General features: G+C 39.6%; 1 protein-coding gene across 4 annotated transcripts in view; it reads right to left on the minus strand.

Moving 5' to 3' along the window:
• The window catches only part of IL12RB2 (interleukin 12 receptor subunit beta 2), an 80581-nt gene that overhangs the window by 22822 nt on the left and 41155 nt on the right, over positions 1-16604 (minus strand). For all 4 annotated transcript variants that reach the window (XM_045835444.1, XM_045835445.1, XM_045835446.1 and 1 more), the window contains 4 exons: positions 14750-14969; positions 7217-7417; positions 3528-3626; positions 3279-3437 (listed from right to left, as the gene is read on the minus strand). In XM_045835444.1, the coding sequence (XP_045691400.1) occupies positions 3279-3437; positions 3528-3626; positions 7217-7417; positions 14750-14969 (679 nt within the window). The remainder of the gene's footprint in view (positions 1-3278; positions 3438-3527; positions 3627-7216; positions 7418-14749; positions 14970-16604) is intronic.

The raw sequence follows: 16604 nt of genomic DNA on the forward strand, positions 1-16604 counted from the left end.
GGACACCAGAACCCAGCACCCTGTGCCTCAGCATCACTCACTGGCTCTCAAATCCCAGTACAAGTCAGACGATGACCCTGTTTGCTCAAATTATTGATATTTCAACAGTCACAAATATTTACTGAGTGTCTGCTCTGGACAAGGCATCAAGTGTACAAAGGCACAGAATGCCTCACAGAGTTCACCAGTTAGTGGAGAAAAGAGACCACTTACCACCCCTGCTTACTATGGGGGACCAGCATGATGGAGCCCTGCAATCTTACATCCACTCCACCCAAAGCGGCAGAGGTTGGGGCAGACTATGTAAGAGCTGTGACTATCAGAGCAACTTCTGTATTTTACATCTTGTTGAGAAAAATACCATGTGGAAAATTCCCGAGCCTACTCTAACCTGATGAAATTGCTTGCACAGATGTAAGCTATGTGATTCAACTAAAAAATCTCTTTTCTTATCCCTTTTTCAGGGGATTAAAAAAATAATTTTGGAGCAACCTCCTGCTCATCTTGCTGCAACGAAGAAGCATCAGCAAGCATCTGGGAGTCAACCATTGCACTGTGTGAGGCATGCCTTCCTGAGCTCTGGGAGTGAAATGAGACAGATGCTAGAACAGAAGAGAAGAAATGTGAATGGTGTGTGGGGCCAAAAAATTTATACATAGGCTCACATACACATATGCGTATTCAAAGAATAAAAATAGAAACTTTATGGCGGGGAGCAGTAAGGAGGATGATGGTGTCAGCAGTCTGGTTGGCAAAATAGGTTGGGTTGAGTAATGGGAGAAAGAAATCATGCAGGAAATACCGGTTTTGCTGCCCGGGTCTGAGCTGTGATTTCAGGCACAGATAAAGGGGCCATTAACTCCTTGGCCCCCAGAAACTTTAGGCTTAGGGTGATTAAAGGACAAGAGCTCCAGTTCAGGAGGACGTGGTAGTTGCCAACGTTCAGACCAGCAGTGGATAAGAAGATCAAGTGGTATCAGGCAAAACAGCCACATTATTACTGAAAATTAGTTTTTTCCCTAACAATCTACATTTGTTTAGCAAAATGCAGGATTTTAATCACCCATTTGCTATTCAACAAATACTCTTTTTATTAAGAACCTACTGTATGCCTGGCTGTATTGTAAGTACACTGGAGACAATGGTGAGCAAATTGCCATGGTATCTGTCCTCATGATGCTTAGAGTCTGTGGGTAAAAGCAGCCAAGAGGTAACAAAGCACAATGTGTGCACCCGCAGAGAATGTACTTGCCATCGGTACACGTGAGTATCAGAAAACTTGCAGAGGAGAGGCTGGATACCAGAATTACCTGTGGAATGTACTAATAGGCACAGGCCCTAGCCCCATCCCAGTTCTATGCCCCTCTTCTGCCCAGGCAGGGGTAAGTGCTCCTACTGAGCTCTGCACGTGCTGTCCCTCTGGGTGGTGCCACAAGACATGTAAGACAGCCCCCCCCCCAATGGAACTCCATCTAGCTTTTGTGGAGTGGGGTCTCTCTCTCCTGATGCCTTTCTCCTTCAGCCTACTGCCCTCTATCACTCTCCAGAAGCTGCACCTGTGAATCACCTGGGCTTTCTGGTTGTCAAATGCAATAGCTAGTTGTCAGTCCTTGATTAGAGCAGTTACATCACTTTTGTGTACTTTTCCATCTCCTTGAGTAGACTGTGAACTCTGTGAAGAGAAGGAATGGGTCTAACCCATCAGTAAGTGCTTAATGAATAATAGGAAAATTTAATCTAAGCCAGTATAAAATAGGACTTTGAATCTGGGCCTCCTCCCCTTGTGACATATTTTAAAACATCCTTATATAGACTTAGATTCATCAAACTTGTGGCAAACTAAAGTAGATTTTTCTTCTGTATCTACAAGAGCAGCTTTAAGAACCAAATGACCGTGTTAATCTGTCTGGTCATAAATAGGCATCTCAGTTTAAACTCTGCCAAAATGAAAATTGAGAAATGGAGGGGAGCAGATTCCACATGAAGAATTTAAAATGGCTCAGGAAGAGGTCAATTGATTTATCACCTTTTGGGGTGTTTATCGGAACTGACTTACCCTGACGGGCCAAGGGAAGCAGTTCTGTTCAATAATACATACTGTTTACCAATGGTGAATGTTAAGTGAATGATTATGAGGTCTTATAATGGAATACCAGACAGCTGTTAAAGAGGATGAGGCAAATCCATATGGACTGATGTGGAAAGATCTCCAGTGGTATTAAGAAGTAAAAGCAAGGTGAAGCTCAGAATACAGATAATTATCCAAATATATGCTTGGATATATATCAATTTTTTCTGGATGAGCACACAAAGAACTGGTAAGAGCCTACATATAAATGAAGGGATCACTTCAATTTTATGTCTTATCAAACTATTTGAATGTTTTTATCACATGCAGTATTATTTATGTAGTAAAAAAAGTAACTAGCTTCAAAAGCCACAACTTAGAAAAGCAACACTGCAGGTCTTCTCAGGTCACGAGACAGGACCAACTCTTAAAGTTCCCCACGCAGAATCAGTCTGCAGGCAGTACCCTAGCACCACATCTTGGGGTGGCTCTGTTACCTTCTCCCTGACCCACTAGCTCTCATAAAGGAACAAAAATGATGCTTCTTTATGATAAATTCTCCTAAAAAAAGCAAGATGCCTATGAAATAAAAAGAAGGGCAAGCCAAGGAAAAAAAGAGAAAACTCTGAATAAATCAAAGTTAGAACATCAAATCTGCCAAGTGTCTTGGAGCTACTACAAATGAGTGATCCATGAAGTCATCTGAGATAATGTTCCAGCCAGAATTTATTTTAATTGCTTTAGTCTTATAGAATAATTGTAGGTCATAAGGAATTACTTATATATATATTGTGTTTTATCCATTTTGAGAAGAAATAATATGCTACAATGATAATTGCAAACACGGGGACTCAAAAGTTTCCCAAAATGCATTCCTTGCAAACCTCACGGGTCTATAAAGCTCTACTAAGGTATGTGCCCTTATTGCTTCTTGCAGTGCTGTCTCCCCATATAAGTAAGCTCCTCAAGAGCATAGTCCATTATTTTCATATTTTTAACTTGCTTGGCACATGACATGTATTTAGTAACTGTGTGTATGTATTTAGAGGTCTTTTATTTTCCTGTATTCAATTAATTTCACCATATTTATTGAGCACCTCCTAAGCGCCAGGCATGATTCCAGCCCTTTGTGTATGTGCACATGCACACACTTGTGTTCTCCTGGCAGAGGAACAAGAAAGGCCCCAAGGCGTTTGTTTCTCATACATACCACGAAGTTGAGGTTGGGAGCTGGAGTCCTGTTCCTTCCAGTATATCCTGTAATGGAGGATGCAGCCCATTTGTTCCTGGGCTGGAATTTCACTCCATGAAATTAGAATGCTCCCCTTTTCCTCTGTGATGGCATTAATGTGGGGCCCACTCAGTGGTGCTGTAAATTAGAACACAGGAGGCTTTTGTAACCCTCCAAATCCAAGTCATTAAACTAAAGCAAAATTTGGCAAAAGTTCCTAAGACTCACCTTTGTGCTTAGAGTTACCCCGGATGGAGCTGCATCCTCCTTGGCCCCCCGAGAGTGCATGCACACGGATTTCATAACAGATGTAGGGTTTTATGTTCTCTGCAAAGAAAAGGGAGTTCTTACAACATGTGAATCACTAAACGAGCTGCTTTAATATCTGATACATAAGTATTCAAGGCATCTCTTGCCTCTTCTTAGTTTGAAGATGGTTCAAGTATAATTTGAACTGACGGTAAAGGAATGACCTAAGCTACAAAATCTCAGCATCCTGTTTTCCATGGCATCCACGCCTGGAAGCCACAGCCCTTATGTCCGAAGTTCATCTCATAGTGAATAAGTTAGCAAACCTGAGTTTCTTCCCAGGGTCATCATGATTAAGGAGAAAAAAGCTAGCTCAGTGCCAACAAAGATTTAAATATAACCACACAGACAACTTTTGAAACAAAACTTTCTGTCAAGAAAAATGCTTTGACTTCTACAAATAAATCATTTGCCCTTTACTAAAAAGTAAGGCTGGGATTTTGCAGGCACAGAACCTGGAAGGCCCTTCTAATTCCACAGAAGCTTATCAGGATCTGACAGGGCAGCTATGGACGATGCATCTGGGTGTGATGAACCAGGGCACACTCAGTGCAACCCAACCCATTGTTCCTCCTCCTCTACCTCTCCCCAGCGTGTTCCAGGTAGGCCTCAGATGCATCACGGCCTGGGACATTTGGAAGATATCTGGGAATGTTAATGTTCCTTCCTAGTTTTTATTTTATTTTAAAAATATTTTTTAAAATATTAATTTTAGAGAGAGAGGAAAGGGGAGGGAGAAAGAGAGAGAGACAGAGAAACACTGGTTGCCTCCCAAATGTGCCCTGACCAGTGACAGAACTAGCCACAGTGAACAGACAAGAAAAGAAATAAAAGGCATCCAAATTGGAAAAGAGGAAGTAAAACTGTCATTAGTTGCAGATGACATGATAGTGTACATAGAAAATCCTATAGGCTCTACCAGAAAACTACATGACCTAATAGTTGAACTAAGTGAAATGGAGAAAAGGACACAGTCAGCTTAGTCTAGTAATCCAAAGATTCTTTGTGGGTGGCATCCAGACCCTGAAGCTCCATGGGCAACATGGAATGTGATTCACATTTTATTTGCCAGGGGCAGGTGCCTGGCTGTTTTGCCAGTAGTGGTGGAAGGTGCCAACCAACCACTGTGCCCTGTAGAGGTTTGAGAGTTCCAGGTGAGCTCGTTAGGCAAATGTGTTTGTTGCGTTTTGCCATGCAAAACATGAGTTCAGGGTAGAAGCCTTGGGAATGGTTGCATCAGACAGAAGTTATGGGCTTCTACTTTAGTGGAGGAGGGAAGAAAACGTGTCACCTTAACTCAGGTGACATTTCCCTTTCCACAAATCATAAAGCCATAGTAAGCTTGTTCCCTGGTTCTGACCTTGAGGACTCCTGTTTTACTGGCTAATTCTTACACAAACACCCCTGAATCATGTCTGCTCCCTACCTCAAAAGTTCCTCAGCCATGCTGCCCAGTGGCTACTGCCCACATTGTTAAAATTTCCATTTCTTTCTTCATTCTGGCCCCCAATACTTGCTCATTTGCTTGTACTCTCATGCATACATATATGCCTGGCAACCTTGGGCAAAGGCTCTGTTTTAACATTTACAACTAATCTCTTCGGTGGATTTTCTGCAGATAGCTAATTTCACCTATTAAGTATGGGATAAAGCAAACACTAAGTGATCATCATGGAAGAATCCTAGAGGAAATACGAGGGAGCATGCAGAATGGGGACCCAAATAGCCTAGGTATGAGGCAAGGTTTTCTAGACATGGTGTTGTCTACGTACTTGTAAAAGGAGTGGCTCTGTATCGCCTGAACCATTTTTATAGACAAAATAGGACTGACGATCTCTAACCTAGGTCTCATCAACCTATAACCCTGGAGCTGGACTATATCCTGGCCCACTCCCAACAACGCACTCTGCCCCAGCCAGAAGCTGAGAATGCAATGGCAGTGAGTCATATTACTGACCAGAGAGGGACATTTTGAATTATAACAGCAACACAAACTAACAGTTAACCAGGTGTTTTCAAGTAGGAGAATAATTATATTTCACCATTATACTGATCTTATACAAATAAATATTTCTAAAATGCTTAAAAACATTTTAGCTTCCTAAATATGGAAGACATTCTCTTTTTTCATCTATTTATGGCATTTGTATAGATTTATAAAAAGAGGGAATTATATGGGCTATATGATTCAAACTATCCCACAGGGGTAAATCCTAATACAGTTTATAGTGAGCATTTACAATTTTGTTGCGGTTTAGAGTTTACTAAATGCCTGCTCTATGCACTGTTTAATCTGGTTTGATGGACATAACAACCCTAAAGAAAAAATGGTTCTACTGCAACAACTCCAGGGACAATCAACTGTCCTATTAGAGACCACAACAGGTAAGGAAAATTCTTTCTCCACATAGACCTGGCATCTGCCTTCTTACAACTTCCATGCAGAAGCCTCAGTTTTAGCCTCCAAAACAATAAAGGACACTTACTCTTTTTCATGTAGACATCAAAGCCATCAACAGCCACCAAACCACCCCACCCCATCCACAACTCTCGGTTTCCACATTAAAAGTCCAGAACCCCAGTGACTTGCTCATCTTCATCTGTTTCTTACTGGGCAGCACTCCCTTTAAGTGTAGTGATTAAAACTGAACACAACCCACTAAAAATCTGAGCAGCTGCACTATAAAAGAGGCACACAGTCAAGGACCATCTCCTATAATTATCATGCGGTGTGCTCTGTTTATTTCATCGGTGTAAATCTTGTTTCCTTAAGTAGGGCGTGTGTATTCTCCTGGACAGGTGCAATCATTGTCATGGTATAATGATCGTATTATGGGATTTAGAGCTTAAAAACCTATTAAAGTCTTAGCTCTATTACATAAAATAATCATGATGATGATAGCTAAATTATCAAACACTTAAACTATGTTAGGCACTGTTCAAATGTTTTCTCTATATTAATTCAGTTAGTCTTCATAATAACACAATAGCCCCCATTTTACAGATAAGGAAACTGAGGCACAGAGAAGTTAACTAATTTGCCCTAGATTATGCAACCTAGTAAGTAACAGCCAGCGCTCAAATTTAGATTGCCTGGTTGTAGAACCAGCACCTTTGTGAACTTAACACTTAAAAATGACTTTGCCTAAGTTTTCTCTGATCATTTTCAATATGCTCTCAGTCACTTGATTGGGAATGAAAGATCTCCTGGTATCCTCACCTATATCATGGGAATGGTAACTCTTGCTGCACCTGATTTTTCTAAAACTTAAATGAACTCCCAAATATCAGGGGCCCATCACACTAATGGGTTACTACTTAGCTCCCAGCCACGTTTGTCTGGTTTAAGTATTCACTTCTGGTGTAATGGCACTGTGTCAGACACATGCATTCTCCATAAATACCAGAGCTTCTAGTCAACCAGATGGCCTTCTATGGCTGCAGTGGTGTATTCTGAGGTGCTGTCCTGAAGGCCCCTAGGTCATCACTGTCCCTCTTTCTCATGTAGCCGCTTGTAATGGAAGGCAGAGTTTGGGGTTCCTACCTGCAATTTTCTCAAACAAATGTGAATTGAGTAACCTCCCAAAGGAAGGTGGACAATTAAGTACCTGAAATCAAAGTGGACACATTGTAAGGAGGAGTCCGCAGCCAGTTTAGAGAGAGCCGCATGCCACCCCCCGGATGCAGCTCCCTCCATTCCACCACGTACTCTTGAACAGTGGAGGCAGCTTTCCCAGGAGGCTCCCACGTCACCATAATGTTGTCTGTGCCCTCTGAGTTTGCAGAGACCTGGCCAGGAGCCAACAACCCTTTATAAGGGAAAATGAGGAGGAACAAAAACAAAAATCACTGTAGACAAAGATATAAAACACAGCAAATCCTGTCAATGCTTTAAGAAGGACCAATTTCTTTTTAAGATCTCCAAATTCACAGGTTTAAGTTCATCCTACTTCTCAGTTCTGGGAGAACTGGCATTATCAGCTTGGACAAGAACCCTATGTAGTGGTATCTGTAGAATTATTTTCCCTTCATCTTTCATTTCACTTTCCATTTCCAGTGGTACTGGCTCTAGTGAATGTAACATGCATCCTTCTAATCCACCTTATATGTTTGTTTACACATATATGTATCCTTGAAAATTGGTGTCGCTTTGTGCTTGTGAGTTGTTATTGTGTAAACTGTATTGAGAGCAGATCTAATGCTTTTTCTTTTTTTTTTCACTCAACATGTATCTGGGATGTATCCATCCTGCTCCTACCTGTAAATTTAGCTTAGTCTGTTAGGCTGCTGCCTCAACCCTTTTTTTGTCCAGTCTCCAAGTGACAAGCAGGAGGTTCCCTCCAACTCTTTACTAATGGAAACAAAAAAGGGTGCTGTAATTTATCATAAATTCCTAACTGGTCAGGTCATGGTGGGTAGTCATGACCATGACCTCTACTTCTTAAGTGTAAGTTTTTTAAGCAAGCCCTGTCCATTGTTCTTATGCATCTAGGTTAACACACCTTTGAGATGCCAGAAGTAATACCCAGAAGTAAGGTATAACCACCCTTAAGAAAGCACATAGTCTTCTAATCCAACCCCTACTTTGCTCTCTCCCACCTTCATGTAATCTTCCTTATGACCCCTCTTTACTTTCAAATGCATAAAAGAAACTGCAAAACTGTTACTCTCCAGGGCATTTGAGATCTTTATGTCCAGCATATATCATTTTCTCTCAAACTCTTAAAAAAATTATCTATGGGTTTGGATCTTCTTACATCAACATAAACACAAACATGTCCTCATGTGTTTCTGTGTAAGAGTGTTTCTGGATTTACATGTCTCACTAAATATGGCCAAACTTACCGCTAAAATAGCCTATCAGTTGCACTCTAACAAGAAAAGCTTTGAGAGATCTCATTTTCTTCTCAACACTTGGTATTTTCTGATTTTTGTCAATCTGGTCCATGTGAAGTGGTATTTAATTGTGGTTTTATTTTCGTTTTCTGATTTCTTGTGAGACTGACTTCTCTTCATGCATTACTAATCATCTGACTATTTTCCCTTATGTGAATGGCCTATTCATATACTTTGCTAATTTTTTCTGGATTTCCTGTCTTCTCTCTGATTTGCAGAAATAGCTTTTATATTCTAGATCTTAATCAGTGAGAAATAGCATTTATATTCTAGATCTTAATCATTCACCAGTCTTCAACACTAAAAATATCTTGCTCCAGTCTTTCAACTTTACAATGTGTTTGTTGCACATAAATACTTTGATGTATACTACGGTTTGAGCATTTTGACTGTTGTTTATGAAATCCTTCCATCCTGGGGTCACCAAGATACTCAACCACCTTTTCTCCTATTGACTTCTGGTTCACCTTTCACATTCAATTTTTTCCCCAAATCTAGCTGAAAGGTTGTTTTTATTTTTAAGGGAAACAATTTTATTATTTTTCCATATTGTGAGTCAGTTTTTCAAATATGATACCATTCCTAACATACACCAAGTTCTATACATTATTGGGTCTGTGTTGGGTCAGCTTCTTTACCAGAACACATGGATTATATTACTAGGTTTTGTGATGTCTGAGTATTTGGTTGGTAAACTACCCTTCTCATTTTGCTCTCCTTTTTCAAAATGTTCTTGGTTATTCATTTAACCTTATTTTTCCATGCAGCTTTTAGAATTAGTTTATCCTAGCCCCCCCCACCCCCAAATTCTAGCAGGGTTTTTTTTTTTTTTACTGGATTTAAGTTAAAAATGCTGTTTAATTCAGGGAAAAATGACACTGTTACAATGCTAAATCATTCCATTCATGAATATGCTCTTTCATTGAAATTATTCAGTTCCCCTTTTATATTTTTAAGGGAGTGTAAAATTCCTCCTTAAAGTTTTCATGCATTTTTGTTAGATTAATTCTTAGATATGTTACACTTTGAGTTTATTTTATATATGGCACCTTCTACTTTTTAAAAATAATTTATTTATTTATATTTTTAGAGAGAGGGGAAGGAAGGGAGAAAAAGAGGGAGAGAAATATCCATGTGAGAGAAGAACATCAATTGATTGCCTCTCACACTCTCCAGATGGGGAAGCCCAGGTGTGTGCCCTGACCAGGAATTGAATCAGGGAACTTTCCCTTTGTGGCACAATGCTCAACCAACTACACTACACTGGTCAGGGCTTATTTTCTACTTTTTCTACTATTAATTTGTGTGTGTTATTTCTGGCAAACCTGCTAAATTCTCTAATTAGTCTAATAATTCATCCCTTGCCCTTGTTGAATTTTCCATATCATAATCTTATTAGATTATGATATGGAAAATATCATATCTTGTTGCTAATATCTTTTATCTTGTTGCTAATTTTAAAGAGAATGTGCCCATATATCTTCATTACAATAAAATGATATTTGCTGCATGTTTTTGGTAGAAAGTCTTAAAAAACTAAAAAGCTTTCTTTTATTCATAGTTTCTATATAGGTTTTAAAAGTAATGTATCACTTACTAAAAACTATTTTTAAATACTTTTCTATGTCTGTTAAAAACATATCCCTTTTTTCTCTCAGTATTAATGTGATGAATTACATTGTTACATTTTTTCAAATTGCTCCATCTTTATACTCATAGGATAAACCCTGCTTAATCATTCTGCACTGCATCTTGTAGTGACTTTTAAAAGTATAGACTATTTTTTAGAGAAGTTTTAAGTTTATAGAAAAATGAGCAGAAGGCTCAGAGATTTTTCCATATACCCCATGCCTCTCACGCACACAGTCTTTCCTAGTACTGACATTCTGTAAGATGCTGGATAAATACTTTCAAGCATTTCTTCCTTTTCATTTGCTTTCTTTCTCTCACTGTGACTCCTTTCAGGTGGTCATTATTACTTCTCTTTCAATTCTTTCAATGTTTTAAATCTCCTCATCTGTTTTCAACTTTTCTGTTTTTGATGCCTTTTGGAAGAGTTTCTTATCAAATCTTCCACTCCTTCAGTCTTCTCGAGTCCTTTCTGCTAGATAACTCATTGGCTGAGTTCTTTATTTCAACCCTTAGACTTTTCATCTTGCCAGGATCCAGACTGGATTCGCTCCCCCATGATGTCTCTCAGGGCTAGTTCTCTCCCCTTCTCTGGCCACGACTAACCTTCCCTCTGCGACCTTTCAAAACTATTTCTTTCCCCTCAATCATTCAAATTCCCATCTCCATTTTCACTGAGAGCTTATGAATAGAGTTATGAAGTTCACAGATATTTGGAAAAGTGCCCACCTTAGAGACAGGTGGCCTGGTTTTTCTGTCCAGCTCTGTGACTAACTGAATGTATGATATTGGCTAGGATACTTCACCTCCTGGGGCCTACGTGTCTGACATCTGTGTGGGGCTGGCAATACTCTACTGGCTTCTGATTCTTCTTCTAGTTTCAAGAATTCTTGAGCTCAGGGACTGGTCTGAAATGCGAAATATGTTTTAATTGTTGGCTATGGGTTTGGAACACATTCAATTTTCATCAAATCAAGAAACTCGTGCTTGTGCTTCTTGATATGTCATGCTGTGACAGGCACATTTTATAATAAAATTGTCCCTAATTTTCTCAAAATCAACATAATTCTTCCTGTTGCAGCATTATTTTTCTCTTCCTGAAAGGAAAGTTATCTATGTGAGTAGTGTGAACACATACTGAAGGAGAGAGACACACAAAATTACGGCACACTGTTTCTACAGATCATTCAGGATATGTGTGAGAGAAGAGCCGTCGAGGATGGGGTTCTGTGATGTGCCCATTTGTCCTCCACAGGTCACCCTGAGGTGCACAGCAGCTTGTATCGGATGGCTCAGGTGTGATCTTAAGAGATGTAAAAGATCCTGGAGAATCCAAATTTTCCAGGGCCAGGACCCTCTTAGTGACAGCTCAGTTGTACAGAACTGTTTCAGTGTCCTACCTTACCTTCTCTACACATTCATCCTTAATGAGCCTCATCCTTTACTCAACACCTGTCCATTCTTAGAGGAAGAAGTGTTCCTTTAACTCTTTTTGTCACCGGATCCCATCATCTTCCAGCTCCCCAGGGACTTCCTTCCACTAATTATTCCCTCTCTCCCCTTTATCTTCAACTCCTCCCTACCCCTGATCCACTCAGATCCCACTTTTAAAAAATCCCTCATGCCTGCACACCTGCACTCCCTCACCTGGCTAATGCCAACTTGTCTCTCCATGCCCTGTTCACATGTTGCCTCCTCTCCAAGGCCATACTTTGGCTTTCCTCTGTTCCTAGAGCTACCTGTGCATACCTCTACCTTTATACTTGTTATACGGAACTATGACTTACTTGTTTATATGTCTGCCATCCCACCTGACTAAATACAACTGGAGGACCTCAACAGCATTTTTTAACCTACTGCTGGGTTCCAGCTGACTTCCACAGTATGTGCTCAATAAAGGACTACTGAATGAATAAAGTAGAGGTCAACTCTGAAACAATGACTGTGTCATTTTGAGAGATTGTTCTCAAATCTAAATAAAGAGCCTGGAATGGGTCCAGAAAATTCATGAGGCTTATATTTCCAAGACTCACCTGTAGTGCGGTTTGAAGAAATAAGGTGTTTTGGCATATGGCATTTTACCAACATCAGGACATTAAAGAGTGATATGAGTTCAATTTCCCCCACAGAATTCACTTTAAAAATTACAAATGTAGCACTTACCCACTGAAGAAGAATTTTAAAAATATAACAAGCAAAAGGGAAGGAAAGTCACCTGTAATCCCATGATTTTGTGATGACCTCTGTTAACATGTCCATATATATTCCACTAAATTGTTTTTAACATGCAAAAAATGTATAGTCATGTAAATAGATATTTTAAATGGCATCATCCCATATACACTGTTGAATGCCTGTCTTGTTACTCATTATGTGCACTTTGCACAACAATACAAACACAGCTACAGCATCACTTTAGTGCCACTGTGAATGAATGAATGCTGGTGAGAGTCAGGATGTATTAAATCGGTTCATTTTCTGTTATTTAACATTTAGGTTCTTTGTGCTGTTTCACTACATTTTTTTCAATAAACATCTTTTAGCCTATATTTTCAAGCACTTATTATCTGCTGAGGATTCAGTCCTAATGCTTAAATTTCTTGGTCAAAAGATATGTTTATATTTAAAGTTTGTTACATATGGCCAAATTGTTCTTGAGAAAGTTGAACCAACTTACACACCTACTAGCAGGGTACAAGGACACTTCCCCACACTCTCACCAATGTGGACTATACTAACGCTGCTTACTCTTTTCTCAGGTTGATTTAGTTTCTCATGCTTTTTCAAAATTTGCATCTCATTGATTGCTAATTAGGCTGAAAGTATTTTCAAATCTTGCTATTCTTTTACGTTTATTAGTTGAATTGCCTATTCATATACCCTGGTCTCTTATTTTAAAAAGTTAGATATAGATAATCCTCTTCTTGCCCAAAATGTGATATATCCTTTTCTTAAATTGGTATTTAAACACCTGAAACTAATATAAAATAATACTGAATATAAAGTACAATAAAAAATAAATGTTTCATTTTAAAAAATAATGAAAAAACCTGTCAAAATGTTAACATTTCTTAGATCTGAAAGTGGGAACATGTTTTTATTATGTTACTCTCTGGAGTTTTATTGTTGGTGTTTCAGAAAAGTTTTTTATTTTACTATGCAGAAAGCTGAAGCTTTTCCTCACATAGTTAATCCATTTTCCCTTCAGGTTCTTCTGCCTTAGGCGCCTGTCCCACATGAGCAGATATCACCGGCTGCCTACCAGATACCCTCTCTTCATCTTCTGTAGCAAGGCCACCCTGCTGCCTGAAATCTGTTTCTGAGCCTCCTTTGCAGTTGGTGTGGCCAGGTGACCAGTTAGAGTCAACGACTGCAACGTGTGTTGTGTGACCTGGGGTGAAGCTCCTCACCAGTGAGGAGGGTGACCCTGTCTCCCTTCTATTCTGCTGCCTAGATGGAAATAGCTAGAGCTCTGGCAGCCATCCTGAACCATTTCCATCTTGAGGATGAAAGCCAACTTGGCAGAAGGAACAGAAAGGAGCCTGGAGTCCTGATGATGTCACGAAGCTGTCACGCCGGCCCTCGCAGCCTACCTCTGACTTCTTTAATGGGTGAGAATAAATAAATCACCATAGTCAGGCCTCTGGTAAGAGCAAGCCTTATTCCTAAGAGCAATGCCTAACTCATCTACCAACCCAAGGTTATATCAATATTTACTTGTATTCTCTTCTAGTTATTTTTATTACTCTATTATCTCCATGTTTATAGATATGTGACTGAAAGGATATCTAACCAAGATTTAAGTGTGTATATAAAGTAATCATGTTCTAGTAGAACCTTCTTCACAATGATGATTGCTAGACTCACATGTAGATAAAATTGTTACACTGAGTTTTAAGGAAAGATCTAATTACAGTTTTATTCCATGGGGCAATGTTGGAAAAACATGGGCCTTTTTATAGCACAGATCTTGAGAATTGCATTAATATCTATTTTCTTGACTAATTAGAAGTTTTTATCCAGAGAAGTTAGTTTTCAGAGAATACAACCATAAAATGTATGTAGCTAGTTGGGAAGTTTTCAATGTAGATAATTGGATACATATCTAAATTTGTGGAATAAACAGTTACAGTATAGAAAAATTTTACTATAGTTTCATTACAGCCAGAATATTGTTTTAATACTATGGTCTTAAAATATTTTCACTGTAAGTGTAAAATGTTTTCTTCTAGAATTTGACAGCACATATTATTCTTGCTTCTGGAATAATTAGCCAGATATTAGTATTCAACTTAGTGTAACTAGTATTTGCTTAACTAACATTTACTAAGCACCTGCTATGTATTAGTTTCTGTATTTAATCTTATAGCGACCTGCAAAGCAGATGATGTAATCCTTACTTTAAGGAGGGGGAAAAGTGAAGTTCAGAGGTGTGTTAGGTCACTTGTCCAAGGTCACTCATAGTTTGAGTGGAAAAGACAGCTTCTGAATGCTGTTGACTCTGAAATCTAAATTTAAGCGCTATTCATGCTAGGCCCTGAGCTGAGCCTCATGGAAGGTAAGAGATGAGTAAGACAGTTTCCCACAGGCAATATTAAAGATAAGTTGGTACTTACCTGCTCCACACAGGTCCGTTATGTTAATACGAGTGGGCAGGGAACTGCCTTTTGAGTTAGCTGCAGACACGGCCACAGTCCAGTTCTCAGTTCTGGGGCTGACCCAGGTCCAGGAGGTATGTTCTGTGGTATTCTGTAGTGTGGGTTTCTTCCCTGCCATGTCCAGCAAAGTCACCTGATAGTGGAGGATTTTTCCTCTTGCCTCTGATACACTCAGATTCTGCAACAAAACACATCCACTTACTGTGTCCACTCAAACAAGGTCGCTGGACACACTATGCCTGGACCTCATGGGCCCCTGCAGCAGGTGGCTACATCTGAGTGACCTTTCTATTTACACCTTCTCATCTTCTCTACTGTACATTTAATGCTTCTGCCCACCACCACCATTTAGAGAAAAATATTACTTAACATTTGTACAGCTAATTTTTAGAAACACATTGACTTTCCTTTCTTGCTTCAAAGTGAAACTTCCTAGTAGTAGAAAACTCAATTACATCCAATGGAACAAGAAGAGGATCGGAACTCAGAAGATCTGGGTTTGAGTTCTAGCTCTACCAATCACTAGCTGTGTGACCCAGGCAAGGCACTCAGCCCCTCTGAATCCCCATTTCAAAATTTGTGACATACCCCTCCACACACAGAAGTATAACATTTCAAATAGAAAGTTCAATGCTACTCATGAAATCAAAAACAAGATTTTCAAGAACTAAACTAGTAAAATCCATACTTGGTGAACTGGCTTTGCCATCTGTGCTAGAAACCTAAGACACTGTTTATAAATGTGTGCCTAACCAGTTTTTGCAACTGCGAAAGTTCCAGTTGAGATCGTTTGGGAACAATCCCAGAAAGTAAGCAGAAAACTAATTTGTATTGTAACTCTGTCTGGATAAGGACCATGGGAAACAGAAGCAATGAAAACGGACAGCTGCCAAGGTCAGCATTACAGTGCTGGTCCATGCCTACCACAGGGAGGAAGGCCTAGCTCACCAGATTTAAGCATTGCAGGTTTCTTGGCAAGGCTATTCCTTCCATGAGGTGTGGGATTGCCTCAAGCTGATGAACAGACACACCCTAAGGTTGACACATACACCTTTCTCTGATTCCCTACTCCTTAAACAATCATCTAATAATTTGGCTTCCTATGTATTTTATCGGTCAGCAGAGGCTGGGCTAACAAGAACATCTGGTTCACTGAAAATTTGTTTTTCACTTTAAGTGAATAAATTGCCCTTCTCCTTTAAATTTGGCTTCTGAAATAATCAGCATACTGAGAAAGAATATTCCTATCTGCTGACTCAAGCCTTCTGGTTTGTCCAACAGCTGTATTTTTCACAATAAATGAATCATGAACATCCAGCTTTTTATTACATAGTTTAGTCTCTAAGAGATTAATTAATTCAGGTTCTTCCCTAGCTGCCTCTCTGGATCCACAAGGCTCAAGATTGGATCTTAAACCATAGTTAATACACCAAGTAAATACCATATTCTAGAGGGTTCTTTTGGGTGCACAGCCTTTCCTTAGAAGGCATCTTTGTGTACTGGCAAGAACCAAGAAAATGCCCATCACAGCTGTTCTCATAGGCCTGTTGTGTGAACTAAAATAAGTGAATGCTTTTGAAACTGTGGTGTTCTAAACTTATTAATACACATGCCCTTTGTCATAAGAGGAAAATACAGGGTAAATTAAAGCAAAAGCTGTCTAGTGAAGACTGTGTCCTCAGCTGTCTCTCACTCACTCCTTCCCCATCCATTTCCTTGGATGGTCCAGACACAGGACTATTATCCCACCCCCAACCTATGCACCCCCACCCTAAGGCACCCCTCAAAGTTAACCAAGTTCACCAAGCTCTCC

Source organism: Phyllostomus hastatus, unplaced genomic scaffold (genome assembly GCF_019186645.2).
Source record: "Phyllostomus hastatus isolate PE091 unplaced genomic scaffold, TTU_PhHast_1.1 phas_contig_209, whole genome shotgun sequence".
Lineage (NCBI taxonomy): Eukaryota > Metazoa > Chordata > Mammalia > Chiroptera > Phyllostomidae > Phyllostomus > Phyllostomus hastatus.